At 44.2% G+C, this 22936-nt stretch overlaps 1 protein-coding gene across 1 annotated transcript in view; it reads right to left on the bottom strand.

Annotated features, from left to right (window-relative positions):
• Positions 1 to 22936, bottom strand: part of TCF7L2 (transcription factor 7 like 2) — a 189456-nt gene that overhangs the window by 104051 nt on the left and 62469 nt on the right. The window contains 1 exon segment of the mRNA XM_036828248.1: positions 9537 to 9638. Coding sequence (XP_036684143.1) covers positions 9537 to 9638 — 102 coding nt within the window.

Genomic DNA, 22936 nt, shown 5'->3' on the forward strand with positions numbered 1-22936 from the left:
CTGATTTGAAGCTGCCAGCCTTCCCCACACTCCCTGTGTGGACTGATCTTAAACACAGCAAGAAACGGCGTTTTTGAGAAACAGGTATGTTTTCCCAGAAACATAATCCAGGATCATATTCTTAACAAGCTCATACACAGCATCAAATAAATAATACCTTTGCCCAATAACATGCTATTAAAAAGAAAATATAGGGCTTCCCTGGTGGCACAGTGGTTGAGGATCTGCCTGCCAATGCAGGGGACACAGGTTCGAGCCCTGGTCTGGGAAGATCCCACATGCCGCGGAGCAACTAGGCCCGTGAGCCACAATTACTGAGCCTGCGCGTCTGGAGCCTGTGCTCCGCAACAAGAGAGGCCACAATAGGGAGAGGCCCATGCACCGCGATGAAGAGTGGCCCCCGCTTGCCGCAACTAGAGAAAGCCCTTGCACAGAAACGAAGACCCAACACAGCCAAAAATAAATAAATAAAATAAATAAATAAAGATAAAGAGAAAATCCTAAAAGTTTAAAAAAAAAAAAAAAAGAAGATATACTAAGACGTAAAAAAACTCTACAATTCTTTGGGGTTATAGAAGTATACTCCCAAGACCTCCAAAAATAGCCCTAAATGTGCTGCATATAATCAGGGGGGCTAATAAAATGTATCTAAAGAGTTACGCTCTATCTAAAATGAATATACCTCATTCTGTGCAACCATGATAACATGAGCTGACTTTAAAACCTGCTAACCATATAAGAAGCAATCATTTTTGTTTGCCTGTTTTGAAGGTGAAAGGCCTTAGGAAGGTTGACTTGGATCGGGCTGGTTGGATCTCTTTTCTGGAGCAACATGGAGTAAGGGCACATCCTTCCAGGGAAGCCTGAACTTTTTCTTTTGTTTAATTCCCCAGAGACAATATAATCATTCTGATCATGGTAAGGCTAACTCTCATACACTGCTGATAGTTATAAAAATTGAGGCCTATCAGGAAGATATTTATGGTTATGTATCAAGAACTGTTTTAAAATTTTGTTCTCTTTTACCTTTCCTCCTAGTAATCTATCGTAAGGAAATAATACAGGATGGGGGTGGGGGTGGGGAGGGAGCACACAAAGATGTCCCTCACAGGATTATTTAGAGTAGCAGAAACAAAAGGACATACCCTGAAGACCCAACAATACGGCACTGATTAAGTAAATTGGAGTATGATCATAGTATGGGCTATTATGTGCTTATTAAAAATCCTTAAGAATTTTAACGACATGGAGAAGTGCTTATTCACTACAGCGATTTTTATTTTAAATAAATACAAGGCTGAAAACATTAAGCACTACCATGAGCTCAAGAATGGTAAAAACTAATATAAATATTAATACACTCAGCAGAAAAAGTCTAGAAGGAAATATACCAAATATAGCAAACGATTCGTAACATAATCTCTGAGTGGTAAGATTAGGGGCTCTTTTCCAAAGTGTCTACAATGAACATAAATTTGATGAATGAGGAAAGCTACACTTAATAATTAATGTCACTTACTTTGGAGGTAGGATTTTTCAATCAACAACGAGCAATTCCCATCCTTAAATAGTTTAAGATCAGTCACTGAAGATGTGAGTCACAGTGGAGGATAATCTTGAAGAGAAAACCTGGTGATGAGGGAAGGACGCACAAGACGTACCTTCTTATTCTCAAGATGGGTAAGTGGAAGAAGCCTGAGCAGAACTGAACAGCAAAACACAAATCAAGTCTGAGCATTTCAAGGAGAGATAGTTCAGTGCAATACGAAGACAGAACTTTAAGAACCCATGTTCTACCAAAGGAAATGGTCTGCATCAGGAGATAGACAGATGCCCCGTCTCTGTGTTCGAAAACAGTATGGCCAACAGAGGACTTCTGAGCAGTGATTAAACAACAGAAGGGACAGCACTGGGTGACATGACATGTGATTTGAAGGTTGTGAAACGTTCTGTGATTCCAATCTGAAGAGGATACAACTGAGCTTACACAATCCTTCCTGGTAGGATATTTCCATTGCCATGGTGGTCAGCTGCCACAGCATGAACCCAAACCTCAAAACTTCAGAACTCCTTGCCGTAGAGTATTTTCTGGAACGAGACAGGAAGCTTGGACTTTTAACCATAGACTGTTATGGACCATCCTGGGGTTTACTCCACTCTCTCCCTTTAAAGCATACCTGATCCGATCTACCACGTCTTCCCTGAAGAAAGATAACTTTGCTGCCTGGTTCTCAATGGTAGTTCCTCATAGCTCTCCTTATAAAAATACTAATATATGGGCAGGGCTCACAGGCTTGCTTTATATCCTTAGACAAAACATACACCCTTAATCGTGGTTCTGTCTGTGAAATGGGAAAGGTCTGACTCAGCCACTGCTAGGAGACACATCCTAAGTATTCTAGAAAGTCTGGTTGAGTCACAGATAAATGGATTTTTAAAAAAAACACAAGAGGAAAGTGTATGTACAGTGGACTGCAGAAAATGCACAGGGAAAGGCTTTTAGGAAGTCGACACAGTTCACACCCTCATATCACCTGACATTCACCTGCCCCTGGAGCATCTGCCCTCCCTTCCCACAATGTGTCAGTGAGTCTTCTGCAGTAATCACACCCAGAAACCAAATCCCTAGCCAACCTCACATCCCACTCTCAGTGAAGCTAGCAGGTCTCCTCGAGCAAGCCCACCGTGTCCAGCTGGGGCTGGGGGCTCCACCTAGTGCTCCCCGGGCAGCACTCTGCACATGGCACTGTGCCCCATTTACCTGTCTCTTTCTCAGCCACCTCTGGGGTCGGTGGGGTTAAGAGGATGGCATGCTCTGAGGCAGGCTGCCTTGCTTCACATCCGGACTCCCACAGCTGGGCAAATACTTCACCTCCCTGTTCTGAGTTCTTCCTCTGGAAAGTGGGGATAATTAAATATCTGAAAAGCACCTAGCACAATGCCTGGCACGAAGGAAACGTCCCAGACTGATTTGTTATTATTGTTACTATCATTCATCACCGACTCCACTTTCTCTCTGCATCTAGAATACTTTTTTCCCGCATGGTAAGCGATCACTGAATGTTTGCAGGATCGATCAATGTGAGCCAATGATTGAATCAATGGTGAACACAAGACCAAGAGAGAAAGACCACCTAGAGCTACTTATCTAAATTTTGGGGAAGGAAAGGGAGAATTCTCCACCCTTCCATAAATACATTCTGAATAAATGGAAATCTAATAGATAATCGACATAACTCTTAAGTTTGGATTGTTAATTAAGTTTGAATTGTTCCCATTTCATATTGCCACACTGCTTTGTGGGGTTAGGAAACCTAGAATCTTAATCTCTCTAAAAAAGACAACTCAGGGCATTAATTCCCTGGCAGTCCAGCGGCTGGGACTCAGCGCTTTCACTACCGTGGCCTGGGTTCACAATCCCTAGTCTGGGAACTGAGAACCTGCAAGCCGCGAGGTGCGGCCAAAAACAAAAGAAAGACAGCTCGTTCAGCTGTACTTCGATTAAAAAAAGAGAGACATCTCTAACTGAGTAGACATTTTTCCAAAGAAGGTACATGAAATATACCAATAGGTACACAAAAAAACACTCAACATCACTAATCATCAGGGAAACGCAAATCAAAACGACAAAGAACTAATCACCTTACAGCTGTTAGAATGGCTGTCATCAAAGACAAGAGACAACAAGTGTTGGCGAGGAGGTGGAGAAAAAGGAATGTTACGCACTGTTAGTGGGAATGTAAACTGATGCAGCCGTTACGGAAAACAGCATGGAAGCTCCTCAAAAAACTTAAAAATGGAACTACCATATGATCCAGCAAACCTACTTCTGGGTATATACACAAAAGAAACAAAAACAGGATCTCAAAGAGATAGCTGCACTCCCATGTTCACTGCAGCATTATTCACAATAGCCAAGATGTGGAAACAAGCTAAGTGGCTATCAACAGATAAACAGATAACGAAAATGTGTTACATGTATAGAGTGGAATATCAGTCAGCCACGAGAGAAAAAAGGAAATTCTGCCCTTTGTGACAACATGGATGGACCCTGAAGGCATTATGCTAAGTGAAATAAGTCAGACAGAGAAAGACAAATACTGCATGGTATCACTTATAAGTGAAATCTTAAAAAGCCGAACTCACAGAAACAGAGAGAGTCCAGGGGTGGCTACCAGGGGCCCAGGGGTGGGGGAAATGGGGAGATGTTGGTCAGAAAGTACAAACTTCTAGTTATGAAATGAAGTAAGTTCTGGGAACCTAATGTACAGCCTGAGCATTATAATTAACAATACGGTACCATATATTTGAAAGCTGCTAAGAGAGGAGATCTTTAATATTCTCACCACAAAAAAGAAATGGTAATTATGTAATGGGATGGGGCTTTAGCTATGCCGTGGCGGTAGTTATTTTATAAAATATACGTGTATCAAATCAACATGCTGTACACCTTCAATGTACACAATGTCATATGTCAGTGATATCTCAATAGAGCTGGAATAAACAAAATAGAAATTAAAAAATTATTTCTCCCTCACTGACAACATCGAATCCATCAGCAAGTTCTACTGATGGTCCCTCCAAATGTGTCCACTTCACCTTCCCCACTACCAGCAGCTTAGCACAAGCCAAACCCCCCCGATGGTTTCCCACAGTGGTCAGGATCAGATGCCAAGTCCTCACCATACGCTACCCAGGCCACTGTCCCTGTGCCTCCATGACCAGCAGCCGTCATAGCTAAGCTCTCTTCTCTTCAGGACCTTCATACATGTTTTTCCTTCTGCCTGGAATGTACTCCCACCTCCCATCCCTTCACCTGGCCAACTCCAAATGATCCTTCAAATCTCATTTTAAATGCCATTTCCTCAGGGGACAGTCCCGGCCCGTAAACCTTAGCAGCTTCTCAGTGAACATCCCATCTCCTTGATCATACACCCTCACGGACCCAGTACCCCTCACGGCACCTGGCACAGAGAGAGCCTCCCACACTGGTAGGGGCTGTGATGGTTTTGCCGGACCTCAGCGTCCAGGACAGAGCCTCCTATCACATACTAACTGCCACCAAGCATCTGGCAGAACAGGACAGAATACAACCCAAGTCAAATAACACACCGAAACATCCGCTTGTATTTAATAACCAAGAGGATGCTCTCAAGGTAATTTTTTGTTATTACCTGCAAGTCAGCTCCCCTGCACCCCGCCCCCAAACTCTCAGAAACAACAGTGAAAGATTCAGCATGCCCTCTGAGCTTGAAAACGCTCAACTCAAACAGCAGACACCCTGTCTGAAGTCCTACCATCGTACATTTCGTAAGAGCTTTCCCGCTCTCTTTCAGCATTTAAGCAATAACAACAACCAAAGAAGAGAGTTACACACTCCAGTCTGGCGGGCTTTGCTCCTCGGGATTCAGACAGCTTTCTCAGCACACACCTGCCTGCTCATTACACAACAAAACACACAAGACCCAGAACCGCTAGAAATCCACCTCAAGGTAAAACTCCACACCAACTTCAAGAGGAAACCCCCAAGACACAACGGTAGGAACTTTTGAAGCCTTTTGCCATTTTATAAGATACATACTATACCAAAATACCACCATTTTTGGTACAGAATCTTTTTTTGCTGGGGACAAAGGAAGTTGAATGAAAGTCTTTGCATAGCAAAGACACCGGGGGTGGTGTCCGGGGAGGGGCTCCTCACAGGGGCCCTGGAGGTGGGTTAGCCAAGACTCAGACACCACCACTTAGCACAGCCCAGCTGCTTGGCACTCACTTTGGAAGAGGGGAAAAAAAAAGAGGCAAAGAATTTAAAATATAAATTTAAAAAACCAGAGAAAGAAACATGAGCGAGTTCTATGAATTAGAATACAAACTCAGGAGGCTGACGAGAAGAGAGGATACTGGCACTTGTGACTTTAGGAAGTCCATGAATTTCTGGGGGAATCGGGGGGAAAGGGAAATCCAAGAAGAGGGAGAGAGAGACAAATCTGTGGTATAAATTCCTATTTTTTGGCTAGCCAAAACAAAAAAATTTTTAAATCATCATCCTTGGGGAATAATTTCTACTCTCTTTTGACCACAGATTAGGAACCACTGGATTATAATAAACAAGATGCTGTATCAGTTACAGGAACTAAACTTTGTAGGGCTTGCTTCTTAATATAAATATTATTTGATCGATTGAACTCCACTTGTTAAGAACATTTAATCTACACATTCATTTTTTTACAATGTGGTAACCCACATACCACATGAGAAAAAAAAATCCAGTCAGATTAAAATATGCCAACAAGATGCTTTAAATTTCCATCTGAAAATTCTACCCCCATGGGTACCAGGGAAAGTTATTTTCTTAGCAACCTGTGATAGCTATAGTCTCTATAATGGTTAGTAACAAACACTGGACACTTCTCTAGTTTCAAAATAAAACATTAGAAATAATTATGAAACAGCCTGGCCCAGAAATTACAATAAATCCAAATTTCGGAGAAACTAGGAAGCAATCCTCAGGCAATTATTTTGAAACAGGTCTGATGAAACACTGTGATGTGACAACATTTTATTCAAGAGAATAAAAAACAAAAAAGTGAGGAAGAGCCCAGTGTCTCGAGAAAAGTTAGCCATTCATCAGAGAATGTGAAGGAGAACCAGAGTCTTTTGGCCAATGTTGAGCTATACAGAGACCCGAATGGTACACCAGCCACAATCCAGAATGCCCCCTGTACAAATACAGATACACCGTACCTGCCAAGCTGGTCTGGGTCGACACATTGCCCTACGTCCAGTGAAAAGGTATCATAAATTTATACTCCCAAGGTATACAACTCCTCCATCCCCCAAAACTATATGTGACCCCGAGGTCAGCAACCTCCAGACTTTCTTCCCCCGCTATGTTCCCATTCTCCCTCTTCCAACTCCCTTCCCACCTCCACACCCCCTCCTCAGTCCTGGTGTCAGGTGAAGACTGCAGAAATGTACAATTACAGGGCTGACTCATATAACCAGAGACACCATTCAGTTGCGACAAGCATTAAGTATTTCACGAATTTAGTTTCCTTTTTGTCCAAGTTCATGGCTTCCCTCTCCAGCTCCCAGAGTCCACCCTCCACCACCACCCCATAACCTCTGTGCAGTGCCACGCCCCAGGTCCCCAGGAGCAGAGCAGAATGCACAGAAGATGGGATTACAGCTGCCCGCTGTGGCTCCTTTGGACAAGGGTCTCCGTCAGAACGCTGGTGTAGGCTCCACGGTGGTTGCTATGCTCAGCATGCCTCCCCGTCAACAGCAGAGGAAAAGGGAACCCAAGTTCCTTCACTACACCCCCTGCCAAAATCCACATCAGCTCTGGAAAAATGTTTCACCAGCTCCCTGATTGGTAACTTATACACGAGAAAACAAAGTGCTTAAGGCCTAAGTTGCGGCAACTGCCCTTATGGGATCTGAGGGGCGGGGGGGGGCGGGGGGGGGATGAGGGAGGGAGGGCAGTCATCTACCTCCCTCCAAATGGACAAACCCCATTCCTTCGGGGGGGAGTGGGGGAGGGGTAACGCTTGCCAGCCTAGAGGTGGTTCACCTCCAGGCCACACCCAAGAGGGGCTGCGGCCGCTCGGAACCACTTCTAAGAATTGCATCTTCTCCCCAGACTCAAGAGAGAAAAAGCCTCCAAGAGATTTTAAAGATAATGTCCCTTCCCTGTGCCTCCAAAAAAAAAAAAAGAAAAACGAAAAACAAACAAACAAAAAACCCATGTGGGTGAGTCCTGCCCAGCATTTCCAAAAGCAGAAAAATAAATTTCAAACCTAGACCCCCCATTGGGAAATTCAGGGAGGCAGGAAAAGTGAAACAGATCGGCTTCCTTATTGTCCCCTCAAGGACTTGGAAACCAATCTTTGTGTATTGTTAAAATATTTTTTTACATGGCATTCATTTTTCTAGGAGAAACCTGCATGAGAACCCCAAGTCAACAACTTCTTTATGCCTATGACACTGTCCCTAATAATGAGCCAATTTAGAGTAAGCAAAACAGAACCAGCCACGGAAAGTTACTTTCAACTCCCTTAGGAGGGAACAGTAAAAGAGAGCAGAGAACTGGGCCCAGTTCCCGTTTTCTGGCCGCTAACTCAGCGTGTGACATTGGGCAATTCACTTAAGGCATCTCTGGACCTGTTTCCTTTTCTGAGAGCAGGTAGGGCCTAGCTGATCTAAGGTTACTTTCCAGCCCTGAAATCTCAGCATTGTAAGAGCATGTGTGATTATGAGCATCTGTTTTATTGTGGGGTTGAAGGAAGGAAGAAGCTTCCGGAAAATGTCAACCTTCTTTCTACGTGCCTCATTTATAATATAAGAATTCGTAAGACCTCTTCACAAATGATGACTCAAAGAAGTGGTTTTATGGAAATAAATTATTTTGTGATATATACACACACATATATATTTAATATTCATATAACAGAGGCAAAATTCATTAAATAATATATACTCAATTATAGCAAGCTACAAAATAAGGAGGCAGTTAGCCTGAAACTTGACACAATGTGTCTTAAGATTTTTCTACTTAAGAAAATTATTTTGCCGTTTTTAGAAATTAAAAGTAACATAGAGGCAAAATATATTAATGGATAACATTTTGTGATACTTAAATGAAAAACACATGAATTGTTTTGTGCTTTGCATAATTCTGTCACGGATTCATTATAAAAATGTCTTCCATTAATTATTTCAAAAGTATGAAGTCCAACTCATGATATAAATATATAGAAGAGAATATTCTAATAAGGTGGAGCTATCTTCTCAAGAGGTTAATTTATAAATTCCACTTTCAGAGCCTACAAAATCCTAAGAAAGTGCATTAAAAATATATGTAGACACACACTTTATGTTGTTGTCTCTTAGTAGTACAAACAAATGTTTTCTGTATTAAACCCACATGCTTTCAAAGCCATGGATGTACAGATTAAATTTAAGCCTTTCCAAGTTCATTTGTACCCTACATTTACAATCAATTAGCCCAGATGAAAATTTTCTGATGTCAGTCTAGATTGTTCCTTTTCAATAATTAGGATAAATTGGTGAGTGTTTTGCTTGGGCCGGTGGGGGGCGGTGCAGGGGGTAAGACTGGAAAGTCTCAAATCCAGGCTTTCCCTTTGGAGTTGCCTAATTCTCTGCTCTGCAACTCACCTCCCCTAAATGACTTTTTCAGGAAAGATTTGGGGTATTATAGTTTTTAAATTGCTTTAATACCATTTCCAGTCTTCCCCACACCATGGTGATTGTGCCCTATTAACTGGAATCCACACAGCTAGATTCTAACCCAATACTAGGAGAAAAGGGTGGTGGGAACATTTCCAGGTAGATACCAATCATTAAGGTCCAATAGCAGAAAACAAGTACCTTCTAGATATAAACCATATCCAAGAATATGCCCCAAAAAACTATTTTTAAAGAAAGAAAAACTGATAAACAAGGCCTGTTATCAACAAAAGAGCATTTTACCTCCCCGCAATAAAGGAAGCAAATGCCTCTGTAAGGTCACTTACAACAATGTGGGCCGGCGACGGAGAACGGGCATCCTTGAGGGCTTGTCTGCTCTGGAGGGTCCCCGCCTGGACATCAAGCAGTGGCCATTTCATCTGAAGATACTGGAGGGAGCAAACAAAAAGAACATGGAAAATGAATTTAGAAAAGAAATGCAAAACAGCTACCATGACACATGGATCAGAAACTGCAAAACTTAGAAGCGTGCAGATAACGACACCGAAAAAACTTGAAAGCATGCAAATGACAGCAACATCAATGACAAGAGAAAAATCATGCAACCCCGACAGATTCTTCCTCAGAGTTCACGTTCAACAGGTACAAGCATAGAACATCAATATTATTAGCAATTAGTTTTGTCTTTACATTCAAACTACAGGGTGGCCTCAGATAAAATGATGCCATTAATACTACTCATTTGGAGAAGAGCAGTGGGGAGGGAGGAGAGAGGAGAAGAGACAGGACACATCAGAAAGCAAATGGAGCCGCAGGCCAGAGGTGCCCTGGGAGACCATCAATTCCGAATCTGCTCTTTCAACAACCTTCATTTCTAAAATGCCATCATCCTTCACTTTCAAGAAAGCTGAGTATATACGTGCAGCTGTCCTTTACTAGAAGCTACCTGAGTAAGGTGAGGATGGAATTCCTCATCCAACCCCAAAGCTTATAAAAGAAAAATATTTCTTTGTTAAGAGATGCACAGACAGGGCACGATGCAATTTCTACACTCATCTCAAAAGGCCAAAGAAATTCTTAACACACAGGTTTACCACAGACAGAAAAATAAAGGTATATGCCAAATGAGTCCTTCTCCGAGGTAGAAAATGAACACGTGGCACAAGAGCAAGAGAGCTACTTCTGTCCAAAGTGATACCTCAGCTTTCAGAGAACAATCAATTGACCCAGCTGCTCATCATGCAGATCGTGGAAACTGAGGGAAGGCGGCCTGTCCGGTCACAGAGATATTTAGCACATGTATAAGCAACTCCCAGATCTTGACTTTTGTTGGTGACATTACACCAGTTTCATTTCACAACCAAACAAAACTTAGACACGATGCTAAGATTTTAACAAGGACATCAACACTAGCCTTTGTACCTCCAAAGGCCAATTGATGAAGGCGCCATCTTGATCTTTCCAGCGGCTAGTTTTATTACTAATTCTACAGAAAAGTTACTTGAGGAACACGGATTAAAGCTTGCCTCATGCACAGCCTTCTTGTGAAGCACCATGGAAAGACAAAGATGTGTTCCTTCAGAGAACCTAGGCACACGTGAGGGGGCCAACTCACCACAGGTAAGTCAAGACAGAATGTGGTAAAGCTCTGACAGAGACTCAGGGAACGTGCCCAGGGAAGGCCTGGAGAGAAGGTGGCATTTCTGAGAGAAGAGACTGAGGAAGGCTGCACAGAGTAGGTCTTGTCAAGTCAGAAGGATTCAGACAGAAAGAAAAAGGACGGCAAAGGGCAGTCCAGAAAGAAAGAAGGGTTTGCTCCACCCCCAAATGAAATGAAGAGCTAAAACCATCCACAAGCTTTTTTTCCCATGGGTTCCTCCAAGACACGACTGTTCCGGCAAATTAAAACCAAACTTGGTGATACCTAAAGCTGGAAGACCTGACCCACGAGCTACCTGCCAAACCGCACGGTAACAACCTAGATCTAGACGGGGTTGGAGCAACTTCTGCCACTTCAGAACTTTTACCTAGAAGCCTCCTGTGGTGAGGAAACCTGGTTACGAGTTCTGGTAACTCACCACAAGACCTTCCAGTTTCTCATCTCTAAACTGAAGGAGTTGTCCTAGCTGTGAAGGGGATGGGTGAGGGGCACCAAGGGACTCGTAGGATTCTGGGAGCCCAGACAGGAAATGTCAGCAGGTGCCCCCCGGTGACCCTTTTAATCAAACCATTTCCGAATATTTGTCCGGAAGCAACATCATCCCAAATTAAGAGCCACTGAAGTAAACGTTTCCATGGTCTCCCTCAGCCCCATAACCCGAGCCAGCGGGCTACGGGAGTCTAGTCTGCCCTGTCTCACCCTTACTTCTTCCCATTCTCCCTCACCACGTAAATATATGGGCCTCATTGGTCAAAACCACTCAACAGGGTCATTTCCTCGAGGCCAACCAAAATGGGCTTCCCGCCGACACTCACCTCTTCATCACGTGAAAACCTGTGAAGAAACATGCCAAGCTGAGTCGCCACACACCTACACCCCCCTCTGCCCTCAGTGGTGAGGGTTCGATTCATGGACAAGTTTTCGTCTTTGGCCATCTGCAAAACTGATTTGATTGTCCCCAAATACCAGCTCCCCAGAATGAGGAGATTTAGGCTTTGTTGAAGGTGACAGGCCTGCCCTGAGGACCCCACCCAAAAATGATCATACCCATGATGCAACATTCACACGGAGACTTATAATTCTTACTTTACATAAAAGCTTCATTGTGTGCCATAGCCAATCTCCGCAGGCTACCTGCACCACGTATTTTTATGAGCCTACATTTCAGCGCGCCGAGCCTACAATACACATAATTTTCAATTATGTTAGGGCAGCCCAGGATCACTGCCTATATAACATTACTGGTTGGAGGAAATGAGACTCGGCCCTGCTGCCCAGAGAGAGCTAACCAAATCCAGATGGCGGGGAAGACGGCCCCCGCCCCGCCGACTCGCAGCGACTCCGCAGTGACAGCCTCAAACCTCTCTGTCCCACTGCAACTCGATCCCACAGAACCGCTGGGTCCCCGCAAATCTGTGCCCGTCCCTTGGGCCTTGACTGGCACTCAAGCTGACGAGGTTCCTTTTGGGGAAAGAAGTATTAGGCCAGGATTTTTTAAAGGAAGTTATTAACCTCCTGCAAAAGTGATGGGTTTCCCAGGTTCCTTCATCTTCTACAATTGGTCCTTATTAATAGGGAAAATAAATAAATAAAGGGAAGAAAAAGGAAATTAGGTACTATTATAGCCCAGAGGAAAATCTTTTCCTTCCTGGAGACATTTAGCAGCAGGAAATTCTCTTCTGTTGGGTCCTAAAGGAAGACCTGAAGGAGGGGGCATCTCGGATTTATGAAAGGGCTGGATCGCCACGCCACATTTTCCCAACAGTTCAATTTCAGTTTTATATCCTTTTGGGGAAGGGAAAAGAAAAGTTCCCACCATCCCACTATAAAAGCAACACCGGGCTCCAGGCTCCCTTCCTTTTAGGCTGCTCAACGTAGAAATTATGAATTGCCTACAAAAACATTAAACTTTTCAACAAACGGCAATCAAATGGGGCTGTGGGAATTCCTGCACTGAGAACTGTTGAAATGGAGCCTACGCAACTTTCATTTGTAAAAATAAATAAATAAGTAAATAGGGTCATCTTGGCTTAAGCATTTCATCCTTTGTCTCATAATAATGTTCTGCTCAAGGACCACTAGGGTTCCCCCCGCCACAGTCATATTTTATGACATATCTCAGGAAGCTTAAGTTAAGCTTTGGACCTGTGCGCAAAGTCTTCAATATATACACCACCAATGGCCTGAAAGGAATCAAGGTGGTTTAAAGGCCTGTTGAATTGTCAGCAAAAAAGAAGAAGGTATGTAGCTCTAATTTCTCCTACGCCACCTTCCCCAATAAAAAAGGAAAAGGAAAGGCAAATGGGGAGGGTCTTCCAAGTCAGAAGCCCCCTCCAAGATCTATGTTCCTGGTGATTGGCAGGTTCTCAAGGGGGCCTGACAGGACCTGCTCTCCCAAAGGCATCCCCATCTCCATGAGTCCCATTTCCGTGACAAGGCTGGCGAGGAGGGGCTGCTGGGAGGTCTTCGTACAAATGTATTATCTAAACACACAGGACAACTCAAAGAACAACAACGATGATGCTAATGAAGTTGCCGGGAAACCCCACATCCTTGATATGACACCAAGGCAGCTTCCCGGTACCTGCTTTCATTCACCCCCTTCCACAGACGGCCGGGCACATGGAGACCACCCCCTTAATTGTTCAGAGCAGGGTTGGCAAACTTTTTCTGTAAAGAGCATGATAGTAAATAATCTGAAGCTTTGTAGCCCACACAATCTCTGTCCCAACTACTCAACTCTGCTGTTCTACCACAAAAGCCACCACAGGCAATATACGTATGCATTATGTCATGGCTGTGTTCCAAAAATGTTATTTACAGATGCTGATATGTGAACGTCCTATGATTTTCCTGGGTCAGGAAATATGTATTCCCCTCTTGATTTTTTTAACCATTTAAAAATAATGAAAACCGTTCTCAGCTCACAGGCTGTACAAAAACTGGCGGCAGGCGGGACAGCTTTGACCCGTGGGCCACAATTTGCCATCCCTGGCTTAGGGACTGAATGTGTAGATACCTGAATCATGTCAGACAGAACTCATTCCTTCACTGGGTCTTAAATTCGGACAGCCACACACCATCACATAGAAAAGCATGTTCACTGGCCCAAAAGCAACCTTTTGGATGGAATTGTCATTGGCAGACTCAAGTTTGAGGGCAAAAGCTTGGAAAAGAATCTGAGCTCTCTGGCCGTGACTCCCAGTCACAAGGTCCAACCACTAGACCACAATCTCAACGGAAATAGCCATCCCTTCTTCCAAAATGGAAGTTTGAAAATCCCTGAGCAATTCTGACTGGAAAAGGTTCGCGTGTCCAAAAGTTCTCGTGTCCACTTCCCGGGAGACACTAGCAATGCATCACATGTCAGGGAGTCACCACAGAAGAGCATCAGGCAGGGGGCTTCCCTGGTGGTGCAATGGTTAAAAATCTGCCTGCCAATGCAGGGGACACGGGTTCAATCCCTGGTCTGGGAAGATCCCACATGCCACAGAGCAACTAAGCCCGTGCGCCACAACTACTGAGCCTGCGCTCTAGAGCCCACGAGCCACAACTACTGAAGCCCACGTGCCTGGAGCCCATGCTCCGCAACAAGAGAAGCCACCGCAATGAGAAGTCCACGCACCGCAACGAAGAGTAGCCCCCGCTCGCCGCAACTCGAGGAAGCCCACGCGCAGCAGCGAAAACCCAACGCACCCAAAAATAAAAATAAATAAAATCAATAAATTTATTTTTAAAAAAAGAAGAGCATCAGGCAGAAATTCCGCAGGTCAGGGGTGACGTGCCCCAGATGCTTTGGGATCAACTTTCTAGGTTCAGAAGCTCCTCTCTTGCAGAACTCCTTCACACATCACATCGCTGGAATTAAGCCCACATTGTGCCAACCCTGTTTGCCATCAACAGATGGCATTAGCCCCCGGCTTGGGCAAAATGCAGGGTTCAGGGTGGGAAAAGGGGCACCGTGGGGCCTGAACAGACTGTTCAATGGAGATGAAACCAGTCTCTTCTGGAAAACAGCCCCATAGAAAGCCTATCACCCAGAAAAGAGCTGATTTTTAAACTTTGAAGGCCTTGCTCCCCTTCCCAGCCTGATATGCATTCTTTACCTAAATACAAAAACGCCTACAACAAAACATCCTCTTCAGTCCAAGCTATTTCTCAGTAGGGGTGCTTTTTCCTAGGAAAATCCATTTTACAAGAATTCAAATTAATTGGAAACCATCCTCATGGTAGATTTGGACCGCAAGGGCTTCCTAACTCACTAGTGCCAGAAAGCTGTACAAGTTGTGTTTCTTATAAAATGGAAAGTAAATACTCTGCCTAAACACCCCACACTGAGAGTACTGCCAGCCACGGCCTATCACGTCCAAATTCATTCATCCTTCCTCCCTTGCAGTGTAACTTGCTCCCACCTTCCCCCCGGCAGGCTCATCATGGACCGGGCCAACTCTACTACAAAACTGTACTCTGGAAGGGGTAAAACCATGCTTAAGTTCACATCACTGAACTTTACAAAAGAAAAGGCTACCAGAAGCCCCTCATCCTAAGATCTTGGAAAATAGGAAAACTTAGTGAGACAACAGGAAGCCAAATATTAACACTGACGGCACACACACACTTCTTCAGGACCTCATATTATGAGGCTCAACCCTAATACACATCTACACACGTAGGTCTGTTAAAGAACATCCTTGGCTGTCACTTTCTAAACCTTTTTCATTTCTCAGAACTGGAAGATGGAAAATCCAGCCCATCTTCTATCAATAAATAATTTGCCCTGGAGATCAGGGACCTCCAATTTACCCAGCATGGTTGAAATATAAGAAGCTGTGATTAATTTAATACTCTAAAACATATAGGTATCAACCGGTTTCCAAAAGTTAGCAGCGATCACATATACCAAATAGCAGAAACTCTGTGAAACCATTTCAGAAGGCTCCAGAATCCTGCAGGATCATCAGGGGCCACAATTATAAAACCGCTTTGATCAATTTTCCTGCAGATGCAGAGGGTATAGGAGATTAGGCTGCTTTGTCCTAGGTTAAAACATAGTCCAGTAATTTCTTCTTTTGAAAATCCACTGAGAACCTAAGATAGAGGTTCTGTTTAAAGAGGCATTATTTGCCTATGAAGCATGACTGCACAGAAAAAGAAAATTCAGGAACATGTGGTTTCTGCTGCTTGGGATTTAGCATAAGTGAGTATATACTCTAGTTACTTAGGAAAAGAAAACCAAAGACCTCAGAAGGCTGAACTTGGAGAAGGAAAAAGCTACAGAAAAAGTTCAGTAAGATGTTAAGATTGATTCTCTCTTCTCTCTCTCTCTCTCTCTCTCCCTCCCTCCCTCCCTCCCTCCCTCCCTCCCTCCCTGAATGAAACCAACATAATAGGAACTTTGAAACGTTCCCCTTAAAGTCACTACCCCATTTCTCAACATAAAAAGAATACGGGGAAAAGGGCAAAGGGGCGGGGAGGGAAGGGGCAAGCAAGGCATCTGTGCAAAACAACAATTTAATAGCTTTTTTATCCTCTCTCTCTATGGGTTGGTTGTTATAAGATTTTTTTTTTAATTGAAGTATAGTTGATTTACAATGTTGTGTTAGTTTCTGGTGTATGGCAAAGTGATTCTGTTATATGTGTGTGTGTATATATATATATATTCTTTTTCAGATTCTTTTCCATTATAGGTTATTACAAGATATTGAATATAGTTCCCTGTGCCATATAGTAGGTCCTTGTTGTTTATTTGTTTTATACATAGTAATGCATATCTGTTAATCCCAAACTCCTAATTTATCCCTCGCCCTCCTTTCCCCTTTGATAACCATAAGTTTGTTTTCTATGTCTGTGAGTCTATTTCTGTTTTGTAAATAAATTCATTCATATCATTTTTTTAGAGTCCACACATAAGTGATATCATGTGCTATTTGTCTTTCTCTGTCTGACTCACTTCACTTAGTCTGATCATCTCTAGGTTTATAAGATTTTTAAATGAAATCCTTACAGTTAATCTTTTTGCTCTTGATCATAACAACTAAAGACTAAAGGGTCCTAATTAGCATCACTTCACATTCAGAGAGTATTTACAGTTCATAACCACATCCACAACAAGCCTACGAAGTAAACAGTCAGGAAGGTACAACCAACATTTGACAAGGAGGGCACTAGGGCCAGCACAGCAGTCCCAGCCTGCCTGAGGTCCCTGGGTCAGCTGGCAGCCTCGCAGTGCACAGGGCTCCAGGTCACCAGCGTGTTTCGACCTCATCCTGACGTAATTTACAACTCCCCTCCACCTTCCTTGGGTTTCTTATCAACTAACTGTGAGACATCCTCATCTGAACTCTAAGCAGGGATCAGTGTCTCAAAGGGCACGGCTCAGGGAACGCCTCACAGTGTCCCCAAAGGGATCCTTTTCCATCATCTACCATCTCCCTTCTCCCCCCCACAGGTCACTGGGCAAACATTCAACTATTTTCCTCCAAGGCCACCAGAAAATTATTTCTACCAGAGCTCCTGAGAACAGGAAGGTAGTAAGGGAGAAACAAAGCAAAACAAGCAAATAACAAACAAAGAAACAAACAAAATCCAATAACCAAAACTTGGGACTCACTGTTTTCTTTACCTCGCCAACTATTCAACACCCAGGTCCCTGAGATATTTTTGCATTCGCCAGGTCAGTGGTTTTGCAGGAAGGTTATGGGATAGCAGCTCATGAAAGCACAAGCTGTAAAGTTTGTCACTGGGCCCTTCCTCTCAAACCCGGATGGGCCCCCTTAGACTGGGGCAAGGCCTCCCTTCCACTCTCCAGAAAAAATCAATCTGAAAATTATGACTGTGTGCTCCTGGGAGTAGCACACTGGGAGAAAAGAGTCTGGAAACCTACTTTCCAGGCCCAGCTCTGCTGCTAGCTGGGTAATCACTTCGATTTCACTTCTTCACTGGGCAACCTCTTCCCCACTCTGGGCCTAAGTCTACAGTAGGAAATTGGGAACATGACCTCAAAAACCCCCTCTGCTCTAACACATGAATTCCTGCAGCATTTACAAAGCATATGCTCTGTGTCCAGTGTGGACTACGTATTCTGAGGCCTAGAAAAGTCATCTAAGACCCAGCCAATAAGACAGTAAGCTAATGAGTGGTACAAGGACTAACACAAGAAAGGTAAGAGAAACATCATGAAAAAAGATTTAGTTCCTGACCGTGACATGGTCCCAGGCTCCCAAACCACACTGGTTTGTTTAGAGGGAGACTTTTCTCCTGACCCACTGTACACCTGCTTAATCAAACTATCTGGGAGGGGGCCCAGGGGTCTGTATTTTCTTTTTCCCAACTTGCCAGGCGACTCTGATGGTCAGGCATTAGCATAAGTGATCAGTGCTGGGGCAGCATCAACACAGAGCACCTTGAGGATATGCAGATTCCACCTTCCTTTCTCAAAGGCTCTTTCAAACCTCTAAATTGACTGTCACATCCTTTTTTAAGTGGTCAATGCAGATAATCTCCAAACCCATTTTAAAAGAGGAGAAAGTGAGGCAGACAGAAATTAAGTGACTTAGCCATGCAGTTACTAGGGATTCTGAACCAGAATGTAGAGTTTTGGTATTTTCAGGCCAGAATTGAGTGCAATGGGCAATGGGTGTCCCCCAGGAGAGGGCAGAGAAGATGCACAGGAAATTAAGTGACTTAGCCACCACCCCTACACAGACAGCCAGCAGGAAACCAGCCTCAGAGACAGGGTGTCCCCCTGTCCTGACCAAAAGCCCCCCCCCGCCACTCGCCATCTCGCACTCTTCAGGCAGCTTCAAGATTGAGTTCCCCACAGAAAGGCTGTGGATTCCAAGAAATGTCAGCCCTGCTGTAAGCACCCAAGTCTCTGAGCCATGTCTAGGGGACATGAAGCCACTAGAAGAAAGGAGAGGAGGAGCCCTGGTCACCCCCCCCACCGTCTTGCTCAAGCAGGTCGCCTGGTCCTCAGCCTCCAGGCAAGGCAGCCCCAGCTCGTTCCCCACGGCCCCCCAGACGGTGGCTGACACAACCCAACTTTAGGCAGAGAAACATTTACAATCTTCTCATTTTCAAGTCAAACTTGCGGTCACCACATTTTTTCTTAGTGCTTCTTATAAAAAGGCCCAGTACAGTCCAGTTAATTGGAATGTTTACCAATGTTACCACCTGCTCTCCTACCAGCATGCTGAGGTGGATGCACGCACCTCAAGACCCGGAGAAGAGGCTGGAATCCGTGGAGCGGCTCAGGGTCCAAGTGTGGGCATCAAGGGGGGAGCTCAGAATATGGAGCACGCTGAGATAAGGGCACACCAAGTCTCAGCTGACGGATGGATAAACAAAATGTGGTGTAGCCATGCAATGGAATATTACTTGGCAATAAGAACGAATGAATACTGACTCATGCTCCAATGTGGATGACCCTTGAAAATATGCTAACTTAAAGAAGGCAGACAAAAAAAGGTCACATATGGTATGATTCCTTCCATATGAAATATCCAAAATAGGCAAACCCATAGGGACAGAGAGTAAATCAGTGATTGGCGGGCAGTAGAGGGATGGAGGATTAGGGGGTGACCACTAGTGGGTACAGAGTTTCTTTTTGGGGTGACGAGAATGTCCTGGAAATGGTGATGATGCTTGCACAGCCTTATGAATATACTAAAACCCCACGGAATTGTATACTTTAAATGAGTAAGTTTTACAGTATGTGAATTAGATCTGTTTTTTAAATGAATTACAAAAAAAAAAAAAAGTCACTTGATGGTTTTCACACTCATTTCAGAGACAAGTGGGGTAGGAGAGAACAGACACGTAATACACAGACCCCACCCATAATGCCTAAGGAGGAACCAAAAAACAGGTGAACCTATTCTTTTTTTTTTAAAAAAAGCAAACCCTCCAAAGTTCCTTGGGAAACAAACAATTTCCAAATGTGATTTTGGCTGGCGTTGGATCTTGGGGAAGGAATGTTACCATGGCAGGTGAACAAGACTTCGTGAGAAACATAAAGAGCATGGAATACCCTGGGTGAGAAGTGCTGGTGAAGATCATGGGACTGATGAAGAGGAGTGTGTGCTAACTGCTTCAAGGCTCGTGGCTAAAAACAAATAGAGCAGAGCAGATGAGTCAACAACAGAACCACAGGGAGTTCAGAGACCTGAACGCTACATTCCATCCTCCACTGTCCTGCGACCTTGGGCAGGTCAGGGTGGCTCTGCACCTCAGTTTCTCCATCCAAAAAATGGGCATGGAATTGCTTGTCTAAAATCTCCTGACCGACCTCTCCACCATCCTTCCGAACTCAAAGGATAAATGGTGTAAATGAAGTAAGGGAAAAGAATTACATAAGATTCCAGAGACTTAAGATTTGCTATTTTTTCCTCCAACTCACCGAGGATTTAAAAGCCAGAAGTTACAGGTCTACCAGGTACACGGTTAGAGACGTAGCCAATCAGATGACCTTTGAGAGAGAGGTACGAAGCCAGAGAGTAACAGGGTCCTGATGACCCGGAAGGGTTATTTTAAATGCATGCATGATCCGATCTCAGCAGATATTAAAATCAAGAACGTTAAAAAATTCCTTCCTTTCTCCACGGCCGGGAGCTCTCGAGACTTGGATTTTTCTGCTATGGGGCCTCCTCCCTATTCTGTATTTCTTCCCCCCATTCCATGACAACGAGAGACAGCAGCAGTCTTGGCAACCAACAAGCAACCAATGAACGTGCTTTAGTCAAGTTCACGTAGGAACCAAATGCAAGACAGACCTCAGCTCCGGTCCTCAAACTCCAACTGAAACCATGAAGCAGGCTGCGTTTCTTTTTTATTTTTTTTCCCCCCTCTTGTCACATCTGAAAGAGGTCAGTGGCTCTAGCAAGGTCTCCCTGTCCCAATTTTTATTGTCCGATTCTAGCTGTGACAAGCATGTGGAGACGCTTCGTAATGTGACACCCAGGAAGCCGAAAGGTCAAGCAGCGGTGCTGGTTAATTTTGCTTGGGGAGGAACAAACCCCCGAGCCAGGGGGAAGATTTAGTGAGGCTGACCTTCTGGAGGCCCCCCGACCCCCCTGCACACAAGTCTTGCTGCCTCAGCCAGGAGCGGCCTGCCACTCAAGTATCATCTTGCTGTAACAAATTACTCCTAACCCAGGATTACGGCTCTTTCCAAATCCCTCCTAGAGAGCAAGGAAATAAACATTCTCTCCCAGGACTCAGCCCCAGTTGTTTCTCCTGTTGGTAATCCTTGCCTCTATTTGCTGCTCCTACAAGCCCTCGTCTGGGAGGTCTTCGAGACCATTCCGGCCCACTCTTCTTTCAGACATGGGCTGAATGTCTCAATTGTCCATTAAGCACAGTAAAAGATGAAGGCAGGCTTTCTGTCCGGAGGAGCCTCACACAATGGTTGCCTTTGCCCACACCCTTCTCGTCCGCCAGCGGACTCCACTGGCCGAATCCCAGTCACTCAAGGAGGTCCACACCCCACATTCCTTCCTCACGTTCCAGAGGGACGAGTGAGGACAGGTCACCATCAAGCCGCTCTGCTCCAACTCCACAGCATTGCAGAGAAAGAAGCAGGGCTGCCCCCATGGGAGAGCATACCACTGGGGGGTAGGATCAATGCGGGGGGGGGGGGGGGAGAAAGATCTAGAAAGAAGAGGCAAGACAGCAGGCTGCAGGCAGGAGGAACTGCCTCTGACCCCAGCCTGTGGTTTCCTCTAATAAACTACCAGGAGATATTTCGAGCACAATCACCTCATTTGGGGAAGGAAATACAGTTCTGTCCACTTCCAAAGACTCCTGTGAGATACTGGGATACTCCGGGCACTTGGGACAGAGAGGGCTCTTTTGTGTTTTTAATTGTACACAGTGAGAGAGACCAGAATATGCCAGGAAGCAAAGGGCAGAACAATGGATGTTACAATCAAAGTGGGTGATTTGAAGAGATAGGGATCTCGGGGTTGTTTTACAGAGACTTTCTCCCTAGAGAGAGAGATCGGTTGACAGCGTACTCTCTGACACACTACGGACTGGGAGAGAAACTTTCCAAAATAACCCAAAGGCACTGAAGAGACAGAAATACTCCCATCAAAAATCCAGACAACAGCAGAGAAAGACAAATAAAATATCATATCACTTCTATGTGGAATCTTAAAAAAATGATACAAATGAACTTATTTACAAAACAGAAACAGACCCACAGACTTGAAAACAAACTTAGGGTTACCAAAGGGGAAAGGTGGAGGGAGGGATAAATTAGGAGTTTGGGATTAACATATACATACTACTATATATAAAATAGATCATCAACAAGGACCTACTGTATAGTACAGGGAACTCTACTCAATAATCTGTAATAACCTATTTGGGAAAAGAATCTGAAAAAGAATGGATGTACGTATATGCGTAACTGAATCACTTTGCTGTACACCTGAAACTAACACAACATTGTAAATCAACTATACTCTAGTATAAAATAAAAATTAAATTTAAAAATATCCAGACAACAAGTCAAATTCCTGTTTCAAAAAAAAAAAAAAAAAAAAAAAAGAATGCCAGGTAAAGAAACGGAGTTAGGTGACACAACTCATTCTGAATTGAGCGCCACATTCACCCTCCCATGTGTAAGCCCAAGCTCACCACCTCCCCTTGCTCAACAGGGCCACTGTGCCTCCCTAAACCAACTTGTTCTCTGCTTTTGTGGTTTTAGGCTTTAAAAGAACTTGGCTGGGGAAGGAGCAGTAACGATCTAAGCTAACCACTTAGCTCATTAGTATGTCATCTGGACAGGCAAAATCAATTCCAACAGCATCAAGTTTGGTTATTCCCTCCCCCAAAGATCTGCACTATTAATAGCAAGAAAGTTTCCCAGGCTTCAGTTTATTTGCAATCCCAACCAGCCCTGACCACGGAATCTGGCCATCTCCACTTCGAGAGCTCCCAGAAATCTGAGAGAAGGAACTTCAGGTCTCGGTCTTTTGACAGCAAAGTCAAAGACGCAGGAGGCAGGTTGAACTTAAAGATTTCAGGTCAAAGAGGGCTTGATCCCCAGAAAGGGCTGGGTAC

The sequence above is a fragment of the Balaenoptera musculus genome, chromosome 16 (assembly GCF_009873245.2).
Source record: "Balaenoptera musculus isolate JJ_BM4_2016_0621 chromosome 16, mBalMus1.pri.v3, whole genome shotgun sequence".
NCBI lineage: Eukaryota > Metazoa > Chordata > Mammalia > Artiodactyla > Balaenopteridae > Balaenoptera > Balaenoptera musculus.